Here is a 20,181-nt window from a genome sequence, read left to right on the forward strand (position 1 = left end):
GAAACCCTAGGGAATGTATGTGGAGAATGCCAGGGCCCGTCACATTTACGAGTTCAATATTTTTAAACATTTTAACATAGCTCATTCTCTTTAGAAACTGAATCGCTCAGCTTTATTGAGATATTGTGCAAAGGTATTTTAAGTATTATCAACTATTATGAAGTTTAGTAGTGGAATTTGTGATTATTGTGTTTTTAAATATTGCATTGTATTTTGCATTATTTAACATGCAAGGTTCAATATAAAACAAAAATCATATAAATAAGTTACCCTTATGATGAATGTTTTAATATGAAAATTAGATGGGATTCATCACATTGCTTGTTCTTTAATTTACGTAGAGTGCAGAGATATGTTTCAAACAGACTGAAAGAGTGCGATAGGGTAATGATCCCCTAAACCATTTCATCCTGGCAATTAGGATTTTCTTTGGGGTTTGCTTAGAGATTGCTTCTAGGATTAATAGGTGGTCAGCACCTTACAGAAATATTATTGAGAATGCAGGGGGTCATTTCTAAGGTGGTGTGTGCACCCATGTCAGCATCATTACAAATCCTATGCAGTATTTTGGAAGAGTTACTCTCTCTGTTTTTTAGATGCTCTATGGAATTCTAGCAATGAAACAGTCTTACGACTGCTCTATAGCAGTTGTGTGTGCTTGTATGCACAAAGAAGGCAAGTCCCAAGGAATACTCTGTGCCACTAAGAAATGTGCATTCTTCAAGTTCCTTGCCTCCTAAAAAGAAGAAACTAAAATGGGCAGGACCATCAGGGCACCTGGGCAGTGGCTCGTAAGTGCAGAGAATCACGGGACTGTAGGGTCACAGATACAGTCCCTTAGGTGGATGGAAGGCCCAAAGGCAATGCAAGGGCAACCGGTCGTGCAGGAGCCTGATCCCATAAGTTCAGTGGGTGGCCAGGTAACCAGAGTGTGCAGCAGAACAGGGACATCAGCAGAGAGGGAGAGGGAAAGCGAAAAGGAAGGTCTTGAGTTGCTTCCGGAACATTAGGTGGTCCTGCTGAAGTGTGAGAGCCAGCAAGGCTGTTCCAGATGGAGGCCCAAGCCGAAGACAGAGATCTACCCCTCCACTCTCTGCCTAGAGAAGCGTCTGACTCTCAGAGAGTTGAAGGTGGATGAGCGGAGGGCTCGAGAAGGAAAATGCTTATTAAGAGACAGTTGGATGTTGTGTGGTCCCCAGCTCCGGAAAGTCCTGTGGGTGATGCAGTGGGTCTTGAACTTGATCCTCTCAGCCACAGTGAGCTGGTGGAGAGATTTCAGGGCTGGAGAGATACGATCCCTGGGTTTGAGGCCAAGGACAGATCTCGCAGTCCTGTTCTGGATAAGCTGTAGAGGGCGAAGAGTAGAGGAGTGGAGGAGTCAGCGTTTCACGGAGCCCTCTCTCAACACCGTAATAAGCCAGCAGGTGGAACTCCCACCTTGTTTTATTGTTGGCCCACCAGGGGCAGCCCAGAGGCATCAGTCGGATTGCTTCAAGGTCTTCTACCAGGCAATGCCATGTGGGTCTATTGGCTCATCCAGTGGTGCACATGTAGCCGACATGCCACTTTGGTGGTGCCAGGAGATAACTTCTTTCCATTGGTCAGAACATTCTTGATGTGTGCTACCACCAACCACCTGTTACTTCTGCACACCTCTACATAGGGAGGTAGTTTCAGATGTCAGGTTAAAGGTTGAAGAACATAAAGGGATGGCTGAGATCGGACTCCACGGCAGCCACTGCCAACTTGTCTGGTGGTAGCTTCTCCGCTACCCACTCTGAAATCTGGTAGGCTAAGGAAGAGATGCTATTTGGCTAATAGTGCTCACATACCACACTTGTATCATAGGGGCACAATAAACCTGATTCCTAAATGGTAATTAATTCATGAAAAAATAAACAATAAACCACGACACTTGTATAATGTTTACATCTCGTGCGCTTTCAGTCTGCGATTTGGCAATCATCCATTATTACGGCCATGTGGTATTGCTGGTCATAGCATACCCATCCAAAGATATTGTTACCGAGCGACCCTTAGTACCAGTCTCACCTGACTTCCGCTGCTGCCAGGCTCCCCGGAAGTGCCAGGAGATCCGCGGTCACCCTGCACCCAGAAAATAGGAAATAAGTCTTGTGTTAGAGTTTTTCAATGCGTTATACACTTGATGCGTTAACTAAAAATGTTGGTTTCGAATTTACTTTAGACAAATGATCAAGTACCTGCTCTCCATTCACGCCATCCAGGCCATTGTGGCCGTCTTCCCCCTGTAGGTATAGTAAAGATCAACATACAATTAGTGAAATAGTTAAATGATTCTGCTGTTCAACCTGTAAACACACTTGGCTACTGAACCAGAAACATATTATAGTACAAATCAGATGGACTAGCAAGAAAAAGAGTGGACTATTTAATAAGGAGCATGGCCTTTCCAACCAAGTGGGCAATGTAGACAGGTGCGTACTATGCCAGTCAGCAGGATTCGATTTTAATGTTGGCTCATCGGTGCCACTTTAGCACCACCTAGTGAGGCAAAGTAATTGAGCCGTTGTGGTGGGAGAACTCTGCAGGCAGCCTTACTTTGCATAGCTATGGCTCATAGATTGAGCATCAGAGAGATCATCAATTTGGCTCTTGAGCAGTGCCTAACCAGAGCCTAGTGACACTATAAAGGTTTGGTTCATAGGTGGACATTGAACCGTCATTTGTGTAGGCTAATGGGTGCCACTTTACCACAAAAAAAGAGGGAGGCAAGGATATTATTACAGCTATGTAGGAAGTGTTATGCAACCGACAGAGAATACCGGAAGTCACTGGGGAGAGGGGTGAGGCTAGGGGAAAGGTAGCGTGGGGGAGTTCACAAATGCTAGGCTCCTCTCTTTTGCCGATGCAAGCCGTCTTCCAGCCCCTCTTCCAGGCGCCTGATAGGAGGAAGCCAGAGTGGCAGAAGGAGTTGCATTTAGCAAAGCCGGAACTGTTGGTCTCTCCAATGCCTTATTTTAATAGGACAGCAACATAAAAAAACCTCACCTGGGATGTGAGTGTTTCTTGCACCACCCTGCATGGGAGTCTCGACTGCCCCAAGTGCTTCCCATGAGCGCCTGGTAAAAGGGCGGGACATGTCTCCTTCACTCGAGAATAGATAACTCAAGATCCAAGGGGTACAAAATGTCAGATCTCATGATTTCTGGGACACACATTAACCCACGAGTGGCCAAGAAAACACCTGTGCTCTGAGGCGGGGATTCATACCCAATGATTGAGACGAGCAGCTTGAGGCGACCGTAGGAAAAACAAAATATCCGTCTTCTTCGTCGAGTAATGCGTAGAACTGGTCAAATGAGGAGTTGTATTTTTAGGCCTAAGTATGTTGGTAATGGTAAAATATGGTATTTCAAGTATTGCTTATTTCAAAAAATAAAAATAATGATGGTTTGGGATTTCCAGTTGGATATCTGTAGGCTGGGGCATGTGTGGTAGATATAGGTTATTCACCCCATGCATCCGCCCCTATGTGCCCCATGCTGCAAATATACCATATGAGTGCAGCTCATAATCAGGTGATATTTTACAAATAGGAGGCATTTGAAATAGTCCATATTTTTACCATTGCTACCATGGTCTTAATGAGGCCCGTAGTCTTCAAACCACACAGTGAGCAGTTCTCAGGGTACTGCCACATCTGCATTGGGAACGCAGCATTTCCCTGTGTAATGCATCTGTGTGGGATTCTTTTGCCCAGCTTTCTAGTTTGCTCATGGCTCAACGCCCTTTGAGTGCCAGGGAAAGGGTACCTGCCTACATCAGAAGTCAACAGATAGGGGCACTGTAGACGCTAAGCCCTTCACTGTTCTCAGGATGCAAAATGACTCGGATGTGGTGGAAAAACCAAGACAACCTCTCTCTTTCTTTAACCCATCCTAGCCCAGTCTCACCTCGTGGGCAGCATTAAAAGATGGGCGATCCGATCCAGCATTTCCTGGCTTGTGTGGTGAACACGCTACCGTCTTCCTCTGCATCACAAATTCGTGATGCGGAGAAGCGCAGATCCCTGCGTAATCTCCCCACTCTTTTTCATGTGCAGCTACCAGGCAGAGTCCGTGAGGCTCCACTGCAGCAGCAGTAGCCATCTTTTCCTGTGGTGGCCGCCATTAACCATCACCACAATGAACATATGCCTATACAGTGGTGATCCAAGCACGTGTAAAGAGTGATGCCGTGTTAGGTATGGCCAGATGCACGTGCCTAACACCACATCACATGATGATTGACCAATCTCCCTCAGAAAGGATTGCAGACTTTAGGAGTGGTGGTGGCTGGGCTCGGTCTGATGGGTACACACCAAGGAGGAACATGATGGCTGAAGACCCGCAGGCTCCACCTTCCTCAGAAAACCCTTTCATCCGATTGGATGTGGCAGAAATCACGCCCACTTCAGCCACTAAAAGCGTGGATCTTATTGCCAGAGAGGAATTGCTGGCCGGTCTAGGGAAAGGAGAGGCTGATAAACTTCCCCAGCTATGCACGTGTTTAGCGTAGAAAGGGCATTTGCTTGCACATCTTCTGTTGTTGATTACCACAACGCAAATTTACCAGTCGATTTTTGTTGTCATCCTCAGCGCAAAGGTGCAATCTCCATCTTGGCAAGAAAAGACTATTGGTTAAGCATGTAGGCCATACATTGAATGCCTCCCCAGGCTTAAGAACCAAAGGGAGGATATCAGGGGCAACGTACTCGCTTTGGAAGCAAGACGACGCAGAGCAACATAGCCTCGATCCCAGGGCCACGCTTAGAAACCTCTGGGCATTAAGCGTGTTATAAATAACCAATTACAATTACAAGGCTGCATCATTCACAACCATGTCTGGTGTCTCCATGAAGCTCAAATGACTGAGGTTGCCTTTAAATCTACAACCAGACACAGCTGTTGTTAAAAGGCAGTGTGCTGAGCGGATACTCTTATCTGCTTTAGGATGGCATCACACATTGGGGGCCCAAAATGCATTTCAAGAAACAAACGAAGCACACAAAGCCGATGTAAAGAGGACACATTGGACTTCACCGTGAATCGAACCATGCACAAAGCAATGCTCACCGTGTCTCCTCTGAATCCTCGGACACCCTAAAATAAAATGAGAAAAACAAGTCATGTTTAGCAAAGATGCACACTGACAGTCATAAGACGTCTTGATAACCCCCCTGTTTTGGGCATATTATGGAGACAACGATATCTGCACACACTGATAGCGCCTCCTACAGGCCATATGCAAAACTGGGATTTTAGTCCAGAACTCCTTCCACTGTGTATGTGTTTTTTGTGTGTTATCGCCTTATAGTGCCTGCCTGGAACTGAACATTAATGCCGGATCCAGGACACTATCAGTGTCAGTTAAATAGATAGGCAAATTGCACGCAGGGGACCACCAACGTTTGCACTTAGTTGTTCATCTACAATTCTCACTTTCAAATTTCAACTTTTGCAAGAAAAGAGTAAAATAAGGTGAAATCGCCTTTACTGTTTACTTCTATTCTCCGTTTTGGCAAAAAGTTAACAGCACCTGGAAATGGTGTGTTTCCGGCAGCGTGTACTAATGAATGTGGTAAAGCCGCAAGCTGCAAGCACACAGGCCCTGATTAATAGAACGTTTTCCGATGGGGTTTTGCCACTATAAAACACCTCTGTCAAAAAGGCCCATAATGCCTTGCCTGTAGGCCTTGGATCACTGCTGCGCCAGTTAAACATGACCCCCTATGAGTTAAAAACATGCTATCATGTGTCCAAAAAAGAGGAAAACGTTTGTAGATTTTTCGATCATGGGTGTAAAATTAATCTTTGAAAATGAAAGCCTAAAAGTATACTTTTTTGTATGATTTGCATTGCTAGGTCTTCAAGTTAGACTATGTAACCGTGGAATTATTTTGTAATGTTATGATTAAATGACCTTTTCTTCTGCTAACGACTTGACATTCCCATGTCCCACCCTCTCACCCTCCCGCCTACCTTCAAATTCACATTTCCCACCATAAAAACATGATCCATGTATTACAGTGCACCTGTTCAGCCGTCATTCAGCTCATTTTAAAAGGTTTCCTTGACACCCCTCTACTTCCGCCTGCATTAACCTCAACTCTTCCTCCATATTGCTTTATTGGTTGCATAATTATTTTCGGACTTTATCAAAGTTTTGGTTTTAATATTTTCAGTTTCCAAACGTTTTATTCCAAACTTTATTCTTTCAAACTTGTATTTACCAATTTGACACCGGATTCGCTCTTTTCGCTGAATCCGCTTGCCGGCCCCTTCTGTGTTGGACTGACGGTGCTGGTTCAGAAGTTGGGTTTAGTCATATATTCGCCCCCCTCTTTCTGATAACACATATACCCACAGTTAATCAGTTCTATTCTCTTGATTATTTTAATTTCATTTAAGGATACTGACAATATTAAAGCCCTCTAATGATGTGTAGCCCGTTGCAACATTTAATGGTTAATTGAATGATATCGATTATTTGGATCTACGTGATCCGACCGCGACTGATTTGCCCGTGGCTGGAAAGTTCGCATGAGAAAGGTGCAAACCACCAAAAGTTCACACCTTTCTCATGCGACCACACGTACATACCCACACCCCCACCCACACCCACAATACACCCATGACACACCACCCACACCCTCAACACACCCCCACCCACCCCCCCCCAACATAAACAAACCCCACTTAACTTTTTCTTCACGCTGAGTCCCTGCAGCGCCAGTTCCCTTTCACTTCCATGATTGGGACCGGCGCCGCAGGGTTCTTTTCTTTTATTTTTTCTTTTACGGGGGCTGCAGGGGTTTCCCCCTCAACCCCTGCTCACTATACTGTGAAGTATACTGAGCGGGGTGTTGCGGGGGACACCCCCGCAGCCCCCGCTGTCTTTTTGTTTTTTTACTTACCTGCAATGCTACCATCAAAGATTCAAACTTTTGGTGTTCGAACCTTTGGTGGTAGCATTTTTAGACCTTTTTGTATGTGCAACCATTTAGATACCATCAAAACGTACAATACCGATTATTTGCGTTATGCTTGGTTATTAGTAATTCTAAAGACCAACCATAACAAATAAAAGTATTCCTGTAACAGTGCTTCCCACGTAACTATGGTCTCAAACCCGAGTTCAGATATTCAGAGAATCCCCAGAGAAGCCTATATTTACTAAAGCGATTGACCGCAGATTGGATGCTTTGGGCAGTTCAGCGTACCTTTTGACCCCTGATACCAGGGCAACCATCTTCACCACGTGTGCCGTTGAGTCCTCTTTGGCCTCTCTCTCCCTATGAATCAAGAGATCGATAGAACACATTACTGATGTTACAGTTACATTATCAATACATATTTCATTTATATGGCGTATACTGCTTTGTTGATCACATTAAACTCGAGGCTACTGCCGATCCCGCCTAACAGATGTTGGACACATTCGACAGAAAGAGTTTTACTATGGGGTTCAATTGTAAGTTTCAACAAGATTCACCCAGCAGTGACATTCTATACTCCCCCAGTCTTAAGATATATTTGCATCAAGCACCAGTGTGAAAGATACTTTTCATCAAATTCTCAGAAAAACCTTTCTAATATATCCCTATTGCATTTTGCAGTGTAAGTGATGGAATACTTCACATCATAGGAACATTAGAAACTGAACTAGCACAAGAGACAGACATGCAACCTTCTTCCGGCCTGACCAGCATCATTTCTGAAAGGCCTGGGGATCGGAGGGGGCACACTTTTGAGAGTGGATCATTAAGAAGGTCCGATCTACTCAGGATGGGAAATAGTAGGCATGATGGGAAGACGGGACAACGATTCCCCTCATATAGCCGACATCCCCCCATCAGACAATGTTAAACCTCATCCTGACCCAGACCAACCCCTCCGAGAGCAGCCTCAAAGAGAAAGTAATGAACCCATTGGGAACTAGACATCAGGGCATCCTACAAAATGCAACAGTGGTTGAAGGCCAAATAGTGTAAGGACGGTCGCCCAACAGCTGCTGTCTGTCAGTTCCCCAGTGGCTGTGACTGAATGGGGGTTTTGTTCTTGTGACCCTCATTTACAGAAACAAGGGTTCATTTTCGCAGAACCCATCCCGCAAGATTGCGTGAGCTCATTGGGTAACCTGGGAAATCATTGACAATGAGGCCTGCCATTGGCTCAGACCCATAAATCAGCTTTCTAGTTCAATAACAACATAACTGCCTGTGTTTCCTGCCGGCGACTGGGTTTAGTGCACGAGTACACAAATGGCGAATTCAGCACAGTTCGAAGCAATGTTCTTCATTGGCCGAAACATGGCTGGGATGCTTTTGGTCTCGTGCAGAAGGGATGTGACCAAGCGGTTTGGGCTGGGCTGCCCCTAAAACAGTAGGACCACGCCTTTCTATAATGGCTTGGCAGGTGAAAAGCGATGTCCTGGAGGATTGCCCAGGGCGATGCCAGAGGTTAAGATGAAACATAAACCTTCCAACCACCACCTATTTGATTTTGTTAAATTGTGGGGCACCTCCCGTTATTCTTGTCGTGTAACATACCTTTCTATTCTATTTTGTGACATACAGCTTTACTTTGTCTATTATAAACATGTCTCTATAAATGCCTGTGTGTGAAGGACTAGAAATGATGACATTTGGTTGTGTTTCCAGCTTGATTCCAGGATCCTCTGGAATCCTGGGCCCCTCTGCAGGCACCTTTCTTGTCACCCTGACCCAGCACTCTGCAAATCAATTTCTTTTGTGTGTTTTGGCAGTAAAATAAGAATTCTCAGATTTGTAGTTATTTCTCATAGTGACGTCTTGCATGCTATTTATTATTTCAACAGTAGGGGCTGTGCGCGCTCAATTTTTTTGCCACGCGTCACCATCTGGCAAATGCACCAGAACAAATATATGATTTCATGGTTCCTAATGAACTTCCTTCTGAGATAAATAACTCCAGAACAAACATTATTAGAATTTCTTTTCATAGAACATAAAGTAAATGTTGCTTTAACCACAGAGAGTTTTAAAAGGATAAGATTTCATACTATAAGGTTTTATTTTGGTGAAAGAGCGCAACATGAATGAAAAAGAACAGACCTGAACAATAATTAATGTTACAGTGGTATGATTAATTAAAAATAGTATGGCACATTGAAGTAATAGGCTCACTGCACTCGGTGCAACGCAAGTTAAGTTGTGAACAAGCTTCGTGACAAAATGTTCAACACAACCCTAAAAATAAAAAAACGACCCGCAGTTTCAAATTGATCTTTGCTGTCAATTTAAATCTGCAGGGTGCAAAAAGTCAGCGCGCTCTGCTGAAAGATTGCTAAGCCCACCTGTATGTAGAATAGAAACAAATACAAAATCTTAAAACCATGGTGATTACTTACATGCCCTCCTTCTTCCCCCGGGTGGCCAGGAGATCCTTTAGGTCCAGGTTGCCCCTGTAATGTAGAAGCAAAGAATTTTAAATTCAGGAAACCTTTTATATTGTTATCTTTTCAGCAGGACATTATTGGCACACATTGGGCCTCATTACGACTTTGGCGGTAGCCATGCGCTATTGGTGGCATGGCTGCCGCCAAAATCGGGTCCGGGTTCCCTGAATGGGGAATTACCGGGCCATTCTGAGTTCGGAGGGCCCGGTAATTCCTCCCTACAGGAACCCGGGCTCGGACCTTCCCCATTCCCATCTGAGCCCCCATAGGGCTCAATGGGAATGGGAGAGGGAGCTAACAACGGACCAATTACGAGCGGCCCGTTGTTAGCTCCCTGGTCCCTTCACGGTTTGTCCAGGCGTTCCTTACAGGTTCCCATGAGGGAACCTCGTAATGAGGCAGAACGGGTTTAACGGGTCCGCCTCCTTTAGTGGAGCCCGTTAACCCGTTCCGCGTCAGTCGTAATAAGTCCCATTGTCTTGGAAGCAAAACAATGTATAAGAACACTGGTTCGAATCCGGGTCTCTAGCTTAGAAACTGGTCTCCGGTATTAAGTAAAAGATAACTTATAATGATAGTGCACGTCCCTGTCCAGAGCCATCTATAACACAGAAGAACCTAATGTGTGTATTTGGTGAATGATCACATTATGAGGATTGCCTGGTTGTAACTCTCTTACAATTGGTTGATCAAAATACCATAAAGGCCCCTTAGCTTGGAGATAATGGCAAAATCTAACTTTCTAGGCCTTCATTCAATTTTGCTCATTGAACACAATGAAAAGCAATTAACCAATTACTGGAATATAACTTGCTGCACTTATTAAACGGACTGAAATGAAAGAAAGACTCAGCCAGGAAGGAAATATGATTAATATTATGGAACGTATAGAGATAATTTGGATGAATTCGCAAATAAAATGCAACAGGAAACATTGCCCTAAATGGATTACGGGAAACCTAGCAGATCACTCATTGTTGCAGTGTGATTTGTTTTAAATGTCTAAATTTAACCCGCCTCCCTTCTTATACATTTTATTAATTCATTTTGATAGCTGCACCTGTGTTGTTTAATCAGTCTGTGATTTATTTTGCTCCATTTACCGATGCAGTAACCTTTCTCTACAGGTGCTCTTCTGCCATAGGGCAGTTTGACAAATTGGATTCTGCTCTGCAAGAGTACAAGGATGAGTAGGGGTAAAATTGCCCACTCAGCGCTCAGACTGCTACAGACCAAAACACAATACAATCACAAAGGCACAACAGGGCAATCAAGAAATATACCTTCTTCGCCTGTTGTGGTATCTCGTGCCCAGGGAAGGCTATACTCTCTAGAGGGGTGTGAAGGTGAACCAGTAATGACACAAAAAATGCAGTATCACAACCCATAGTAAAGGGAAGTCCAAACAAGGTTCTACAAATATATAAACACCTTAATAAAATACACCGTGTGCATGAAGAACAAAAAGAGATTACTATACAAAAACCCATCCCAGAGAAGATGCAACAGACGGGAGAATGTAGCACTCTGAATGTAGTTGTAGGGGCGGTAGGTAAGGTACTACCATAAAAGTATATTTTGCAGAAAACAGGAGCGATCATGGCTTAACCAGTCTCTAGGGTCACAGTGGACTGTGGGGGCAGTTCTTGGTGGGTGGATGCATCAGACCCGGGATCGAACCTCGATGCAAACTGATCAGGCTCAGTTCAGGCACGTAGGATCATGGAGGTCCTGGCAGCAACAGGGCATCGAATAGGGGTGGATGCGGGTGCTTTGTGCGGTCGAAATGATGGCGATGCAGGTCAGAGCGGTCCCAAAAAATGCTTTGCAGTTGGCAAGGCCAAGTTGGGCTTTAGTCGCTGGGAGAGGTTAGCGAGTGACACCCTAGCGGATCTACTCAGCGGGCGACCGTCATCAAAGTGGTGAATGAGGGTGCATTGATGTGCAGTCAATGAGACTGCAGTTTTCAGGCTAGCTGGGCCGAGCTGTGGTTGTAACTCCTGGTTAGAGTCAGCAAGTGACGTTCCAGGGATTCAGTTTGGGTTCCGGTTTTGAGAAGACTCTTTGTGCCGAACAAGTGACAGTCTTCGCTAGGAACAAGACCATATTGAGCTGGTTTAGATGCAGTAAAACAATTCGGCTGTTTGGAGGAAAATAGAAACCAGCACAAGCACCGTCCTTATTTTCAGGATACGGGAACAAGGAGAAACCGGTTCAGTGCGATAGAACAGTGATCTTCGGTTGGTCTGGCCTTCCGGTTGCTGTGAGGCCGTTGCAATGGACTTGAGGACGGACTGGCTGTTCAGCTGCCACTGGTGGAGGGGGTTACCAGCCTTCACAAAGAGAATCAAAGAGAGTCTGAGTGCTCTGTTTTTCTGTCCTGCCTTGTGTCAGAATCAGCTTGTTTCACCCCAATACACACTCAGTACCACAGCACAGTTGACACACAGGAGCTGACACATGTGCAATATCAATTGGGATGTGGCAGCCATGATCATAGGTAACGCCATGAACTATGCCTAAACTCAGGCATAGATTATTCTTAGAGTTTACTCTGCCACCAGCTTGGTGTACTCATGATCATCGTAGTTTGGGTACAGGGGACATATCTTAAATGTCACCACTGTGCTGCAGTGACTTTGCCTTCGCTGCGGCAGCTGAGGTGGCATCTTGTGACTTTGGAGCCTGCTCTGCGCCACAAGCACCTGGGCATGGAGTTGAGACAAAGGCGAATGTGGTTAGTAGATACCCCTTTGGAGAAGTAATCACCTGCTTCATTGTATGTATTAATACGAATAGAAAAAGCCAGGGCTTTGCACGCTTGCTGGATGGCAATTCATTAAAGGCAGGTCTTGTACCCAAGATATAACTAACATTACATTGCAACAATCCACATACCTTACAAACCCTCAGACAACATTCTACCCCTGCTGCAACCTTAAATTCCTCCTGAGCATAACTCCTTCAATTAATTGTGCAACGACATAATGCAATTTTTCACATGTTGGCTCGATCATTACGCTCACGTTTATAGTTATGTTCCTTTTGATAAATTGAGTTGTTGTATGACAGCACTGTACCTAAGGGCCTCATGAGGAGTTTGCCGGTCCAGAAACAAGGGTGTCGGTAAGCTCACTGGCACCCTTGTTCCCGGATCGGCAAACTCTGAGTCTGCCTGCCGTGGCTGCTGTGCCCGATAGGTCTGACACTGCTGGGCGCAGAGGCCATGGTAGGCAGACCCGTTATAGAAGCACTGGCACCGTTGCCAACGGTGCCAGTGCTTCCGTGTCGCCACCCCCATAGAGTTGTTTGGGACTCTAAGGGAATAGGTATTTACAAATTACTGGCGCCTAACTTCCCGGACTGCTGGACACGCTAGCCAGTGGCACCAGGAAGTCAGGCACCAGTAAAATATTATGGGTCCGGCGGCAACCCGCCGGTAGCACCAGCAGGGTTACTGCCGGACCCGTAAGGAGCCGCTTAGTCTTATGACTGCAAATATTTCTTCTTTTTAGCACACATCCTATGCCATTCTCGGATTCACAGTCAAACAAACAGCCTTTTAGGTCTGGCTAGAATGGCTATTAGCACCCTAATGTAGACTTTGTGCATGGCAATCAGAAGTGGGCTCTCAAGGAAACTATGCTGCATGACAGAATGTCCAGCAATGCAAGGAGTCATAATGCAGGAAGCCCTTGGAGAGTCGCACTGCTTCGTGGCTGTGGGTCCCTGGAATGCGTAGATGCTCCATGAGGCTGTTTGCCTTTACAGTGAAGAAAAATGACCCTTAAAACTTTTGGCCAAAATATTTTCGTAGATTCCGGCAAATGCAGTGACCGACCACTTAGATTTCATATTGGCTTATATAGAGCCATTGAATGACCTACACTCAGAATGGCAGGTGGTTGTTATATCGACCCCTGTTTGGTCGATGTAACTTTGATTGCCTCTTTGGAGGTAATCACTGCTCCTAGAAACACAGGCGCGTTATAAATGACTTATCATATCATATCAAATGGGGTGGGAGTGGGCGGTGTGAGGGAGAGGGTGAACACCCTAATAAAATACCAAATAGAGGTTGATGTAACAACTTCGAACCATTCAGAACATCTGTGCGTGGCACCCCAGCTGTATTCTACTAGTAACAGCTGGATGTGCTTTGGCAGGCGATGCACACTGTGCATGTAAAGAGTAATTGTGAACATGAGAACAGTTACTGTGTTGGAGTGTGTTCCTGCTCGCTGCTGATCTGTCTGTGTGTCAGACTGCCTGATAAATCAACTGTATGCGGAAGTATGATGCCATGGGCTGGGGCTTGCTCGTGGAGAGTCAGTAAACATGGTGCTACTGATTACTGGCAATGCCAGTTTCAGGGCGCTTGGTAACAGGTGTTACTAATTGCTGTCATTTTCACGCCATTGGAATGAAGGGTTCGGAGGATAATGAGACCTTGTCTAAGCAGTAGATCCTCCCCAGGGGAGATGCACGTGCTACGTGTAGCGCTACTCTCTCCTCGCTGGAACATCAAATATGGCTGCCATCTTGTATTGGTGCTTTGCGCTAACCTCCCCTACTGTTAGAGCATATCTGTTTAGTAAAACAGGAGAATGCAGTAGACTGCATGTGTTGTGCGACCCGCCATGCCGCTCGCAACACTTCATTAAAATGCATCCTCTTGAGATGCTTGTGAGGTGTGAAGAGTCCATCCGTAGGGAGCAGGTATTTGCAAAATGCAATTTCCCTGACTTTTCATAGTGCAGATCTTTTCCTTTTTAAGCATGAACATATACATTCTATATAGTTTAGGAAAACTGAGAGTAAACAGGGGTTGCTACACATGCTCCAAGCATAACACTTGTTTGCTAAGGGGGTATTGTGCACTTTTGTGAGCTTGACATTTAATCATCGGTGTAGGGCGGATTGTCGAAGGGATGGATGAACGGACGTGCACTCACACATTTTCACTCAAAGCTTACAAACACTCAAAGACATAGCCCCTTACACAAACACACACAGGTCATAATTTCGAGGTCAGCGGCAACCTGACCCTGCCACCGGCCAGTTGCCACTGACCCGGAAACACTGAATCCGCCGCGTAACTTCCCAGTGCCCCCAGGACATTGATATTGATATTTTATTTATAAAAGTCCATTACAAGTCCCGTTGGCGCGGGAAGTCAGGCAGCGAGTTTGGTAACTCCCTGTTCCCTTGGAGTCCCATAAGACTGCATGAGAGTGGGGAGACAGAAGCACCATTGCTAACAGTGCTGGAGCTTCCGTGAAAAGTCCGCTTGCAGGGGCCGTTCCGCCCCGCAGATCTGTCCCTGCCTGGCACAATGGCCCCTGCAGGCAGACTCGTAGTGTGGCGGTCCGGAAACAAGGGTGCTGGTACGATTACCGGCACCCTTGTTTCCAGATCGCAACACTTGGAATAAGGCCCACAGACTTGAACATGATTGAGCTAGCTTGCTCAAGTCTGGGCGAAGTCCTCCCAGCACAATCTTTGAGGCTATCAACCAGCATTTTACCTTTAACAATGCCCACCCATCACAGCAGCCGAGATACTCCCCTGCTCGTTTTAGCAGCCTGCCTGTACTCTCTTATCCCTTTAAAACTCAAGCCCCTGCCTCTCCCTGACTCTCTCTGTGAATGGCTCTGATGCCATGTCTCAGGAGCAAAGTGATGGTAACTGAACGTTGGCCATTCAGGAGCTGCCGTAACAACACATTTTAGTTAGGGCAGCATGGAAAGAGTGTGGTGTATATTTAACTCTGTGTGTGTTGCTTGAAAGGATGTTTTGTGGGCTTGGAAGACTTTAGGCTAACCTCTCCCTTTCCTTATAACTCAATTCGTCATGTCCACGCCGGGCACACTCTGTGCCCCTCTGCAGACCTTCAACTCTCACACAGAGTGTCTTCTTACCAACTGGCGGGTTTTCATAAGCGACAGAGGAGCACACTTTCAGAAGGTGACGGAAGGCTAATCTAGGTGGCGGCCATCTTGTAACGTTTCTATTTATGGAACTGTAGTATGACCAAACAATGTTGTATCACCAGGAATCACATATTAACAGCTCTGGAATTTCATTTAATCTTATATTTCCAGGAGATGTTACATGTCCCACCATTTCACCGGTGACATGCGATGGAGAGGTCTCACTTTCTGGTAGCATCAATAAAGGAACCTTTGGAATGAAGCAAACTGACATGAAAAGAAGCTTGTCCGATTGGAGCTAAGTAATTCCACGCGTGCTCACCTTAATTCCAGATCCTCCTGTTGGTCCAGGGACCCCTTTTTGTCCGTGGCATTTGCATACAACATTGCAGCATTCGCGCTCCGCAACAGTATCCTGAAATGTAATACACAAGAATGAGTGCACGCGATCTCTAGGATGACATGTGCGCTCAGACACGGACAGACGTTGCTTCAAGAGGATGACACTGAAGTAGAACCTACAACGTCTCTCTGTAAAAGGCCTGGGAGATCCTGCTGGCCGATCGCTAAGGCGTCCTTGTATCGGATCCCTCGGCCGAACTGCAGCTCCTGAATCATTTTTAGATCCTGGCTGCTCTCTAGGCCGACCATCAGGAGCGCCTTGAGTCCTTGAAAGAAGAAAGTATGAGAAAGGTCACAGATCGTCCCATCTGGTAATGAAGAGACACGATTTGCTTAGAACATCCTTGAGAAGCAAAGTCCACATGCAATTACAATGGCTGCCACTCCACTCTTGACTATAGACCAAACTTCTAATGCAACCAGGTCAACTCGAAGACCAAGCATGTCCACAAGAATTGTCCAACTCGTTTTTAGTAAATCACACTTTTGCAATCATTCCAGCAAGCATGTATTTGTATTTAGAAATGAAGGTCAATAAAGAAGTCTAAGCTGGAACACTTCTGTAAGTATGCAAAGATTAGAAATTAAGTCAAATGTTAAATTGAATTACGACACTTTGTAATTGTTCACCACGTTATTTCCAGACATGCATGTGATGCACTTGGCTCAGGTTTGTACATTTCTGCCTTATTTCACTAGACGTGTGCACATTTGTCCAGCATCCATGCAATCAGTAAGAGGGTCCTGTGCATTATATGCCTATCATGATATGGTAGCATTCTGTGAACGTCATGACCCACCACAATAAATAGATATCGTGATTGGACTGTCATTTCCACTAGTTCTGTTTATAGTACTCGGTTTGCTTCAGTTTAGAATTGCACTATAAATATGTCGTTTCTAAAAACCGGGTTTTTTTGCAGTTTAGTTTAGGCTCATTCTGTAATAAAGAGTATAGACATATAATTAAATGATGGTATAGGTCAATCTGTACTTGTATTGGTTCCACGTGATAATATTGCTGGGAAAAAAGTCGCCTGTTATGCACATTTTATTTCCTGACCCCTAAATTGCTTTCCCCAAATATTCTAGGAGGGGTGTAATTATTTACTATTACCTGCAATCCTAGAATATTTGGGGAGTTTGTTTTTCTAGGGTAGTGAAATGTCGCCATCTAGCGGTCATTTCCCAGGCGACATTAACACTGGATACGCTTTTATTTTAAACTGAAGTCTTGAAAGCATGTTTGGTGGCAGGAGTGAGGTCTTTTGGGATGCCGGGTGGTGCCAGTTTCACAGAATGTTCACGTGGCGTGCGTGCATACATTTTGTGATTGGCATGTGAAGGAGCACACGGGGCACATTCAGTGGACTGGCAGCTTCTCTCTCTACAAGGAGGGTCATGCTCAGAGGACAAAGGGACCCACTTGGCTGGTGAAAAAGAAATTAGACTGAGATAACTAGTTGACTGGAAGTCATTGATTTCTAGTGATGTATGAATAGTTGTTATTCGTGGGAATTCGCTCTGTGAAATCTCCACTTTCCCTTTAAGTCAGTAAAACTACCAAAAGTTTCTTTTTATTAGCAATTTATTTGGGCAAAGCAGTATCAATAGTCACCACATTGAACCAAGTTGTACTGTCAGCCCACTCCTGCACCACTGATGTATGACTCGCAAAACCGCAGACAGAGACACCCTCCTTTCAAACTAATATTTTCTTAGTGGCAACCAGGGGTGTTGCTAGGTCTGGAAAAGATCCGGGGCTACGCTAATGTCGGGACTGTCGGGACTCAGGGCTAGCTGGCCTTTTGGCCGTAGCCCCTGAGATTTTATCCGGGGCTGTAGCCCCACCGGCTCCCCCCTAGCGACACCTCTGGTGGCACCATGCCCATTGCAGTATTTTGCCTCAAGTTTGGGTCGAGTGTTCCTCTCCCCCGCTGCCGTCAGAGTATGTACTCACGATCATGACGGTGCAGCATAATACTTCAGCCAGTCCCCTCAGGTTGGTTCAGGTCAGATCCTCCCACCACCCCCGAACACCCCCATAATGTATTGGCTGTCTGTGGGCGCCCTTTGTTCTTACCATCCAACCTTCAAATTGCACACAACAATCTAACACACTGTGGGCCTCATTACGACCCTGGCGGTAAGGGGTTTACGCCAGCGTTAGCTGCGCCGACCGCTTACCGCCAATTACGAGGTCCCTTAGCGCCATGGCGCTTTTAACACCTGCTTTTAGCAGGTGTTAAAATCCATGGCGCTAAGGGACCATGGAGTTAATTACGCCAACGTAATTTACGGTGGCGTAATTAACGCCTTCCCCACTCCCATTATGCCCTATGGGGCAAAAATGGGAATGGGGAAGGGTAAATGGGGATTGGGGACTTACCGCCCCGCCGACCTCGGAATGGGGCGGTAAGTCCGCCAACCACCATGGCGTAAACGTAGTTTACGCCATGGTGGTAAAGTCACGGCCCAGGCGGTAACTTACCGCCTGGGTCGTAATGAGGCCCTGTATGTGTGCAGCCCTTACCATCATCCCTGGCATTATAATAGGTAATCAACCCAACATGTTGAAGACATGCAATTCCTCACATGCCACATGTACATCACATGGAGATTGCTCTTGAAAGCTGTTGGGTTTCCAGTTGGACGCACGCATGTCTTTTAGCGCCTCATGTTTAGGCCTCTCCGCAGAATTCGCCTCACCCACATTCTTAACACCACTCCACCTAACAGGTGAGCCCTATGTGATAACACCAGTGAGAGGGTGACCCAAATGCCCGCTGCTTCTTCTGATGTTCAGCGATGTCCAATCTGTTCCACCTCACTTATAATGATTAGGATAGCCTCCCCCCGTCCCTGCATCATATGAAGAGAGATTAAGGAGCCTGTGGTGAATTAAATGCCCTTTCTTGTGGTATGCCTGGCTGCTGGCTACCACTACTCATTTCTGAGTGCAGTTCTATATGTGTCTACATATTCTGGGCACATTATATCTTAATTTTATTTTTGCTTCCTATCCAATCCTTTTGTAAAAGTGGGCACACTTGGTTTTCTGCTCCACCTCCTCCGTGCCCATCAAGGTTTTGCTCATTTACACTACTCGTACCTGAACCACGCAGCGAAGCGTTAGAGTCTATGCCAGAGGGCTGCGCTGTGTGATCGCGGACTGCCACTGAAGTTAGTGGCCCCGAGAACGAGGCTCTAATGCTATTAGATCTTGTGCCGCGGTCGGTAAAAGGGCAGCATCCCCTGGGGCTTTCTGTGACACGGCGTGCCTATATCTCCTTGGTTAGTGTCCAGCAGATACACACAAAAGAAACTTGCAATGCAGCCTTAACGGCACTTAGAGCCTTGATTCCAAGCTTGCTGATTGGCTACAGCGCTGGAAGCACGGAATGTGGGATCTTCCTATGATTAGAGCCTGGATTTACACTTGTTGATTGGCTTAAGACAAGAAAAACTAGCACGGTGGAGGGGGACACTCTCCCCTGTTAAATAAACTGCCTTCCAATGATTTTAACCAGCAAATGAGTTGGGCGCAGCGGGAATATACAGTGGTAACGCTATTCCCGCCACATTTATCGCTCTGTCCAATATCGAGTTGGGCGGAAAGTGGGAGTTTTAATCCCAGCTTTTTGCTGGAGGTAGAAAACCCTGCTTTTCACCTATCTTCGGCGCTATTAGCACGGCTCAAAGTGGACCCAATGGGAATGGGGATTTACCACCCCACCGCAACTCCGGATCTTGCGATTAGCGCCGGGATACCGCCCAACTCATGATGAGGCCCACACACATTAACACGATTCAAAGTGAACAAGCATGTTCAAAGTGGACTATATATTACTTCTAAAAATGACACAACTAACGTTAAAATGTGTATTGATTGTAAATCCCGCTACTAACGGACACATACATGGTGGAGTAGCGATGTGTAGAATACAATGAAAAGAAAACATCTCAAACCAATGTTTTACTCTTCCTTTTAAAAGCACACGCGCCATCATGTACATATATAAAGCAATACATACACAGTTGTTTAGTGTAGTGTTAGGTGATGGCCTGCAAGGTGGGAAGCAGGGGACGCCCCTTCACTGGCTAGAGGTTCTTCTAGAAGGTTTTGTAGTGAAATGGAGTAACTTGTTGGATGGACCAAAGAGGTAGAGGGGGGTCCCCTTGAAAAGGCTGGAGCAGGAGTCAAGTTTACTCAGGATCTGGATGGAGAGGAGAGTGTTGGCAGAGGGGTGGGTAATCTCTCTCTCTCTCTCATTTCCCATCTCTCTCTTTCTCTCTCTCATCCCCCACTCTCTCGCCTCTCTCTCTCTCTCTCTCTCCGTTTCTTTCTCTCTCTCTGTCTCCCATCTCCTCCCTGTCCTCCCGTTTG

At 45.8% G+C, this 20,181-nt stretch overlaps 1 protein-coding gene across 6 annotated transcripts in view; it reads right to left on the bottom strand.

Annotated features, from left to right (window-relative positions):
* LOC138570116 (collagen alpha-4(VI) chain-like) overlaps positions 1 to 20,181 on the bottom strand; it is a 559,183-nt gene that overhangs the window by 189,418 nt on the left and 349,584 nt on the right. For all 6 annotated transcript variants that reach the window (XM_069648741.1, XM_069648737.1, XM_069648740.1 and 3 more), the window contains 7 exons: positions 15,915 to 16,060; positions 15,715 to 15,807; positions 9,412 to 9,465; positions 7,244 to 7,315; positions 5,097 to 5,123; positions 2,223 to 2,267; positions 2,053 to 2,106 (listed from right to left, as the gene is read on the bottom strand). In XM_069648741.1, coding sequence (XP_069504842.1) covers positions 2,053 to 2,106; positions 2,223 to 2,267; positions 5,097 to 5,123; positions 7,244 to 7,315; positions 9,412 to 9,465; positions 15,715 to 15,807; positions 15,915 to 16,060 — 491 coding nt within the window. The remainder of the gene's footprint in view (positions 1 to 2,052; positions 2,107 to 2,222; positions 2,268 to 5,096; positions 5,124 to 7,243; positions 7,316 to 9,411; positions 9,466 to 15,714; positions 15,808 to 15,914; positions 16,061 to 20,181) is intronic.

The sequence above is a fragment of the Ambystoma mexicanum genome, chromosome 2q (genome assembly GCF_040938575.1).
Source record: "Ambystoma mexicanum isolate Mex_15411 chromosome 2q, UKY_AmexF1_1, whole genome shotgun sequence".
Lineage (NCBI taxonomy): Eukaryota > Metazoa > Chordata > Amphibia > Caudata > Ambystomatidae > Ambystoma > Ambystoma mexicanum.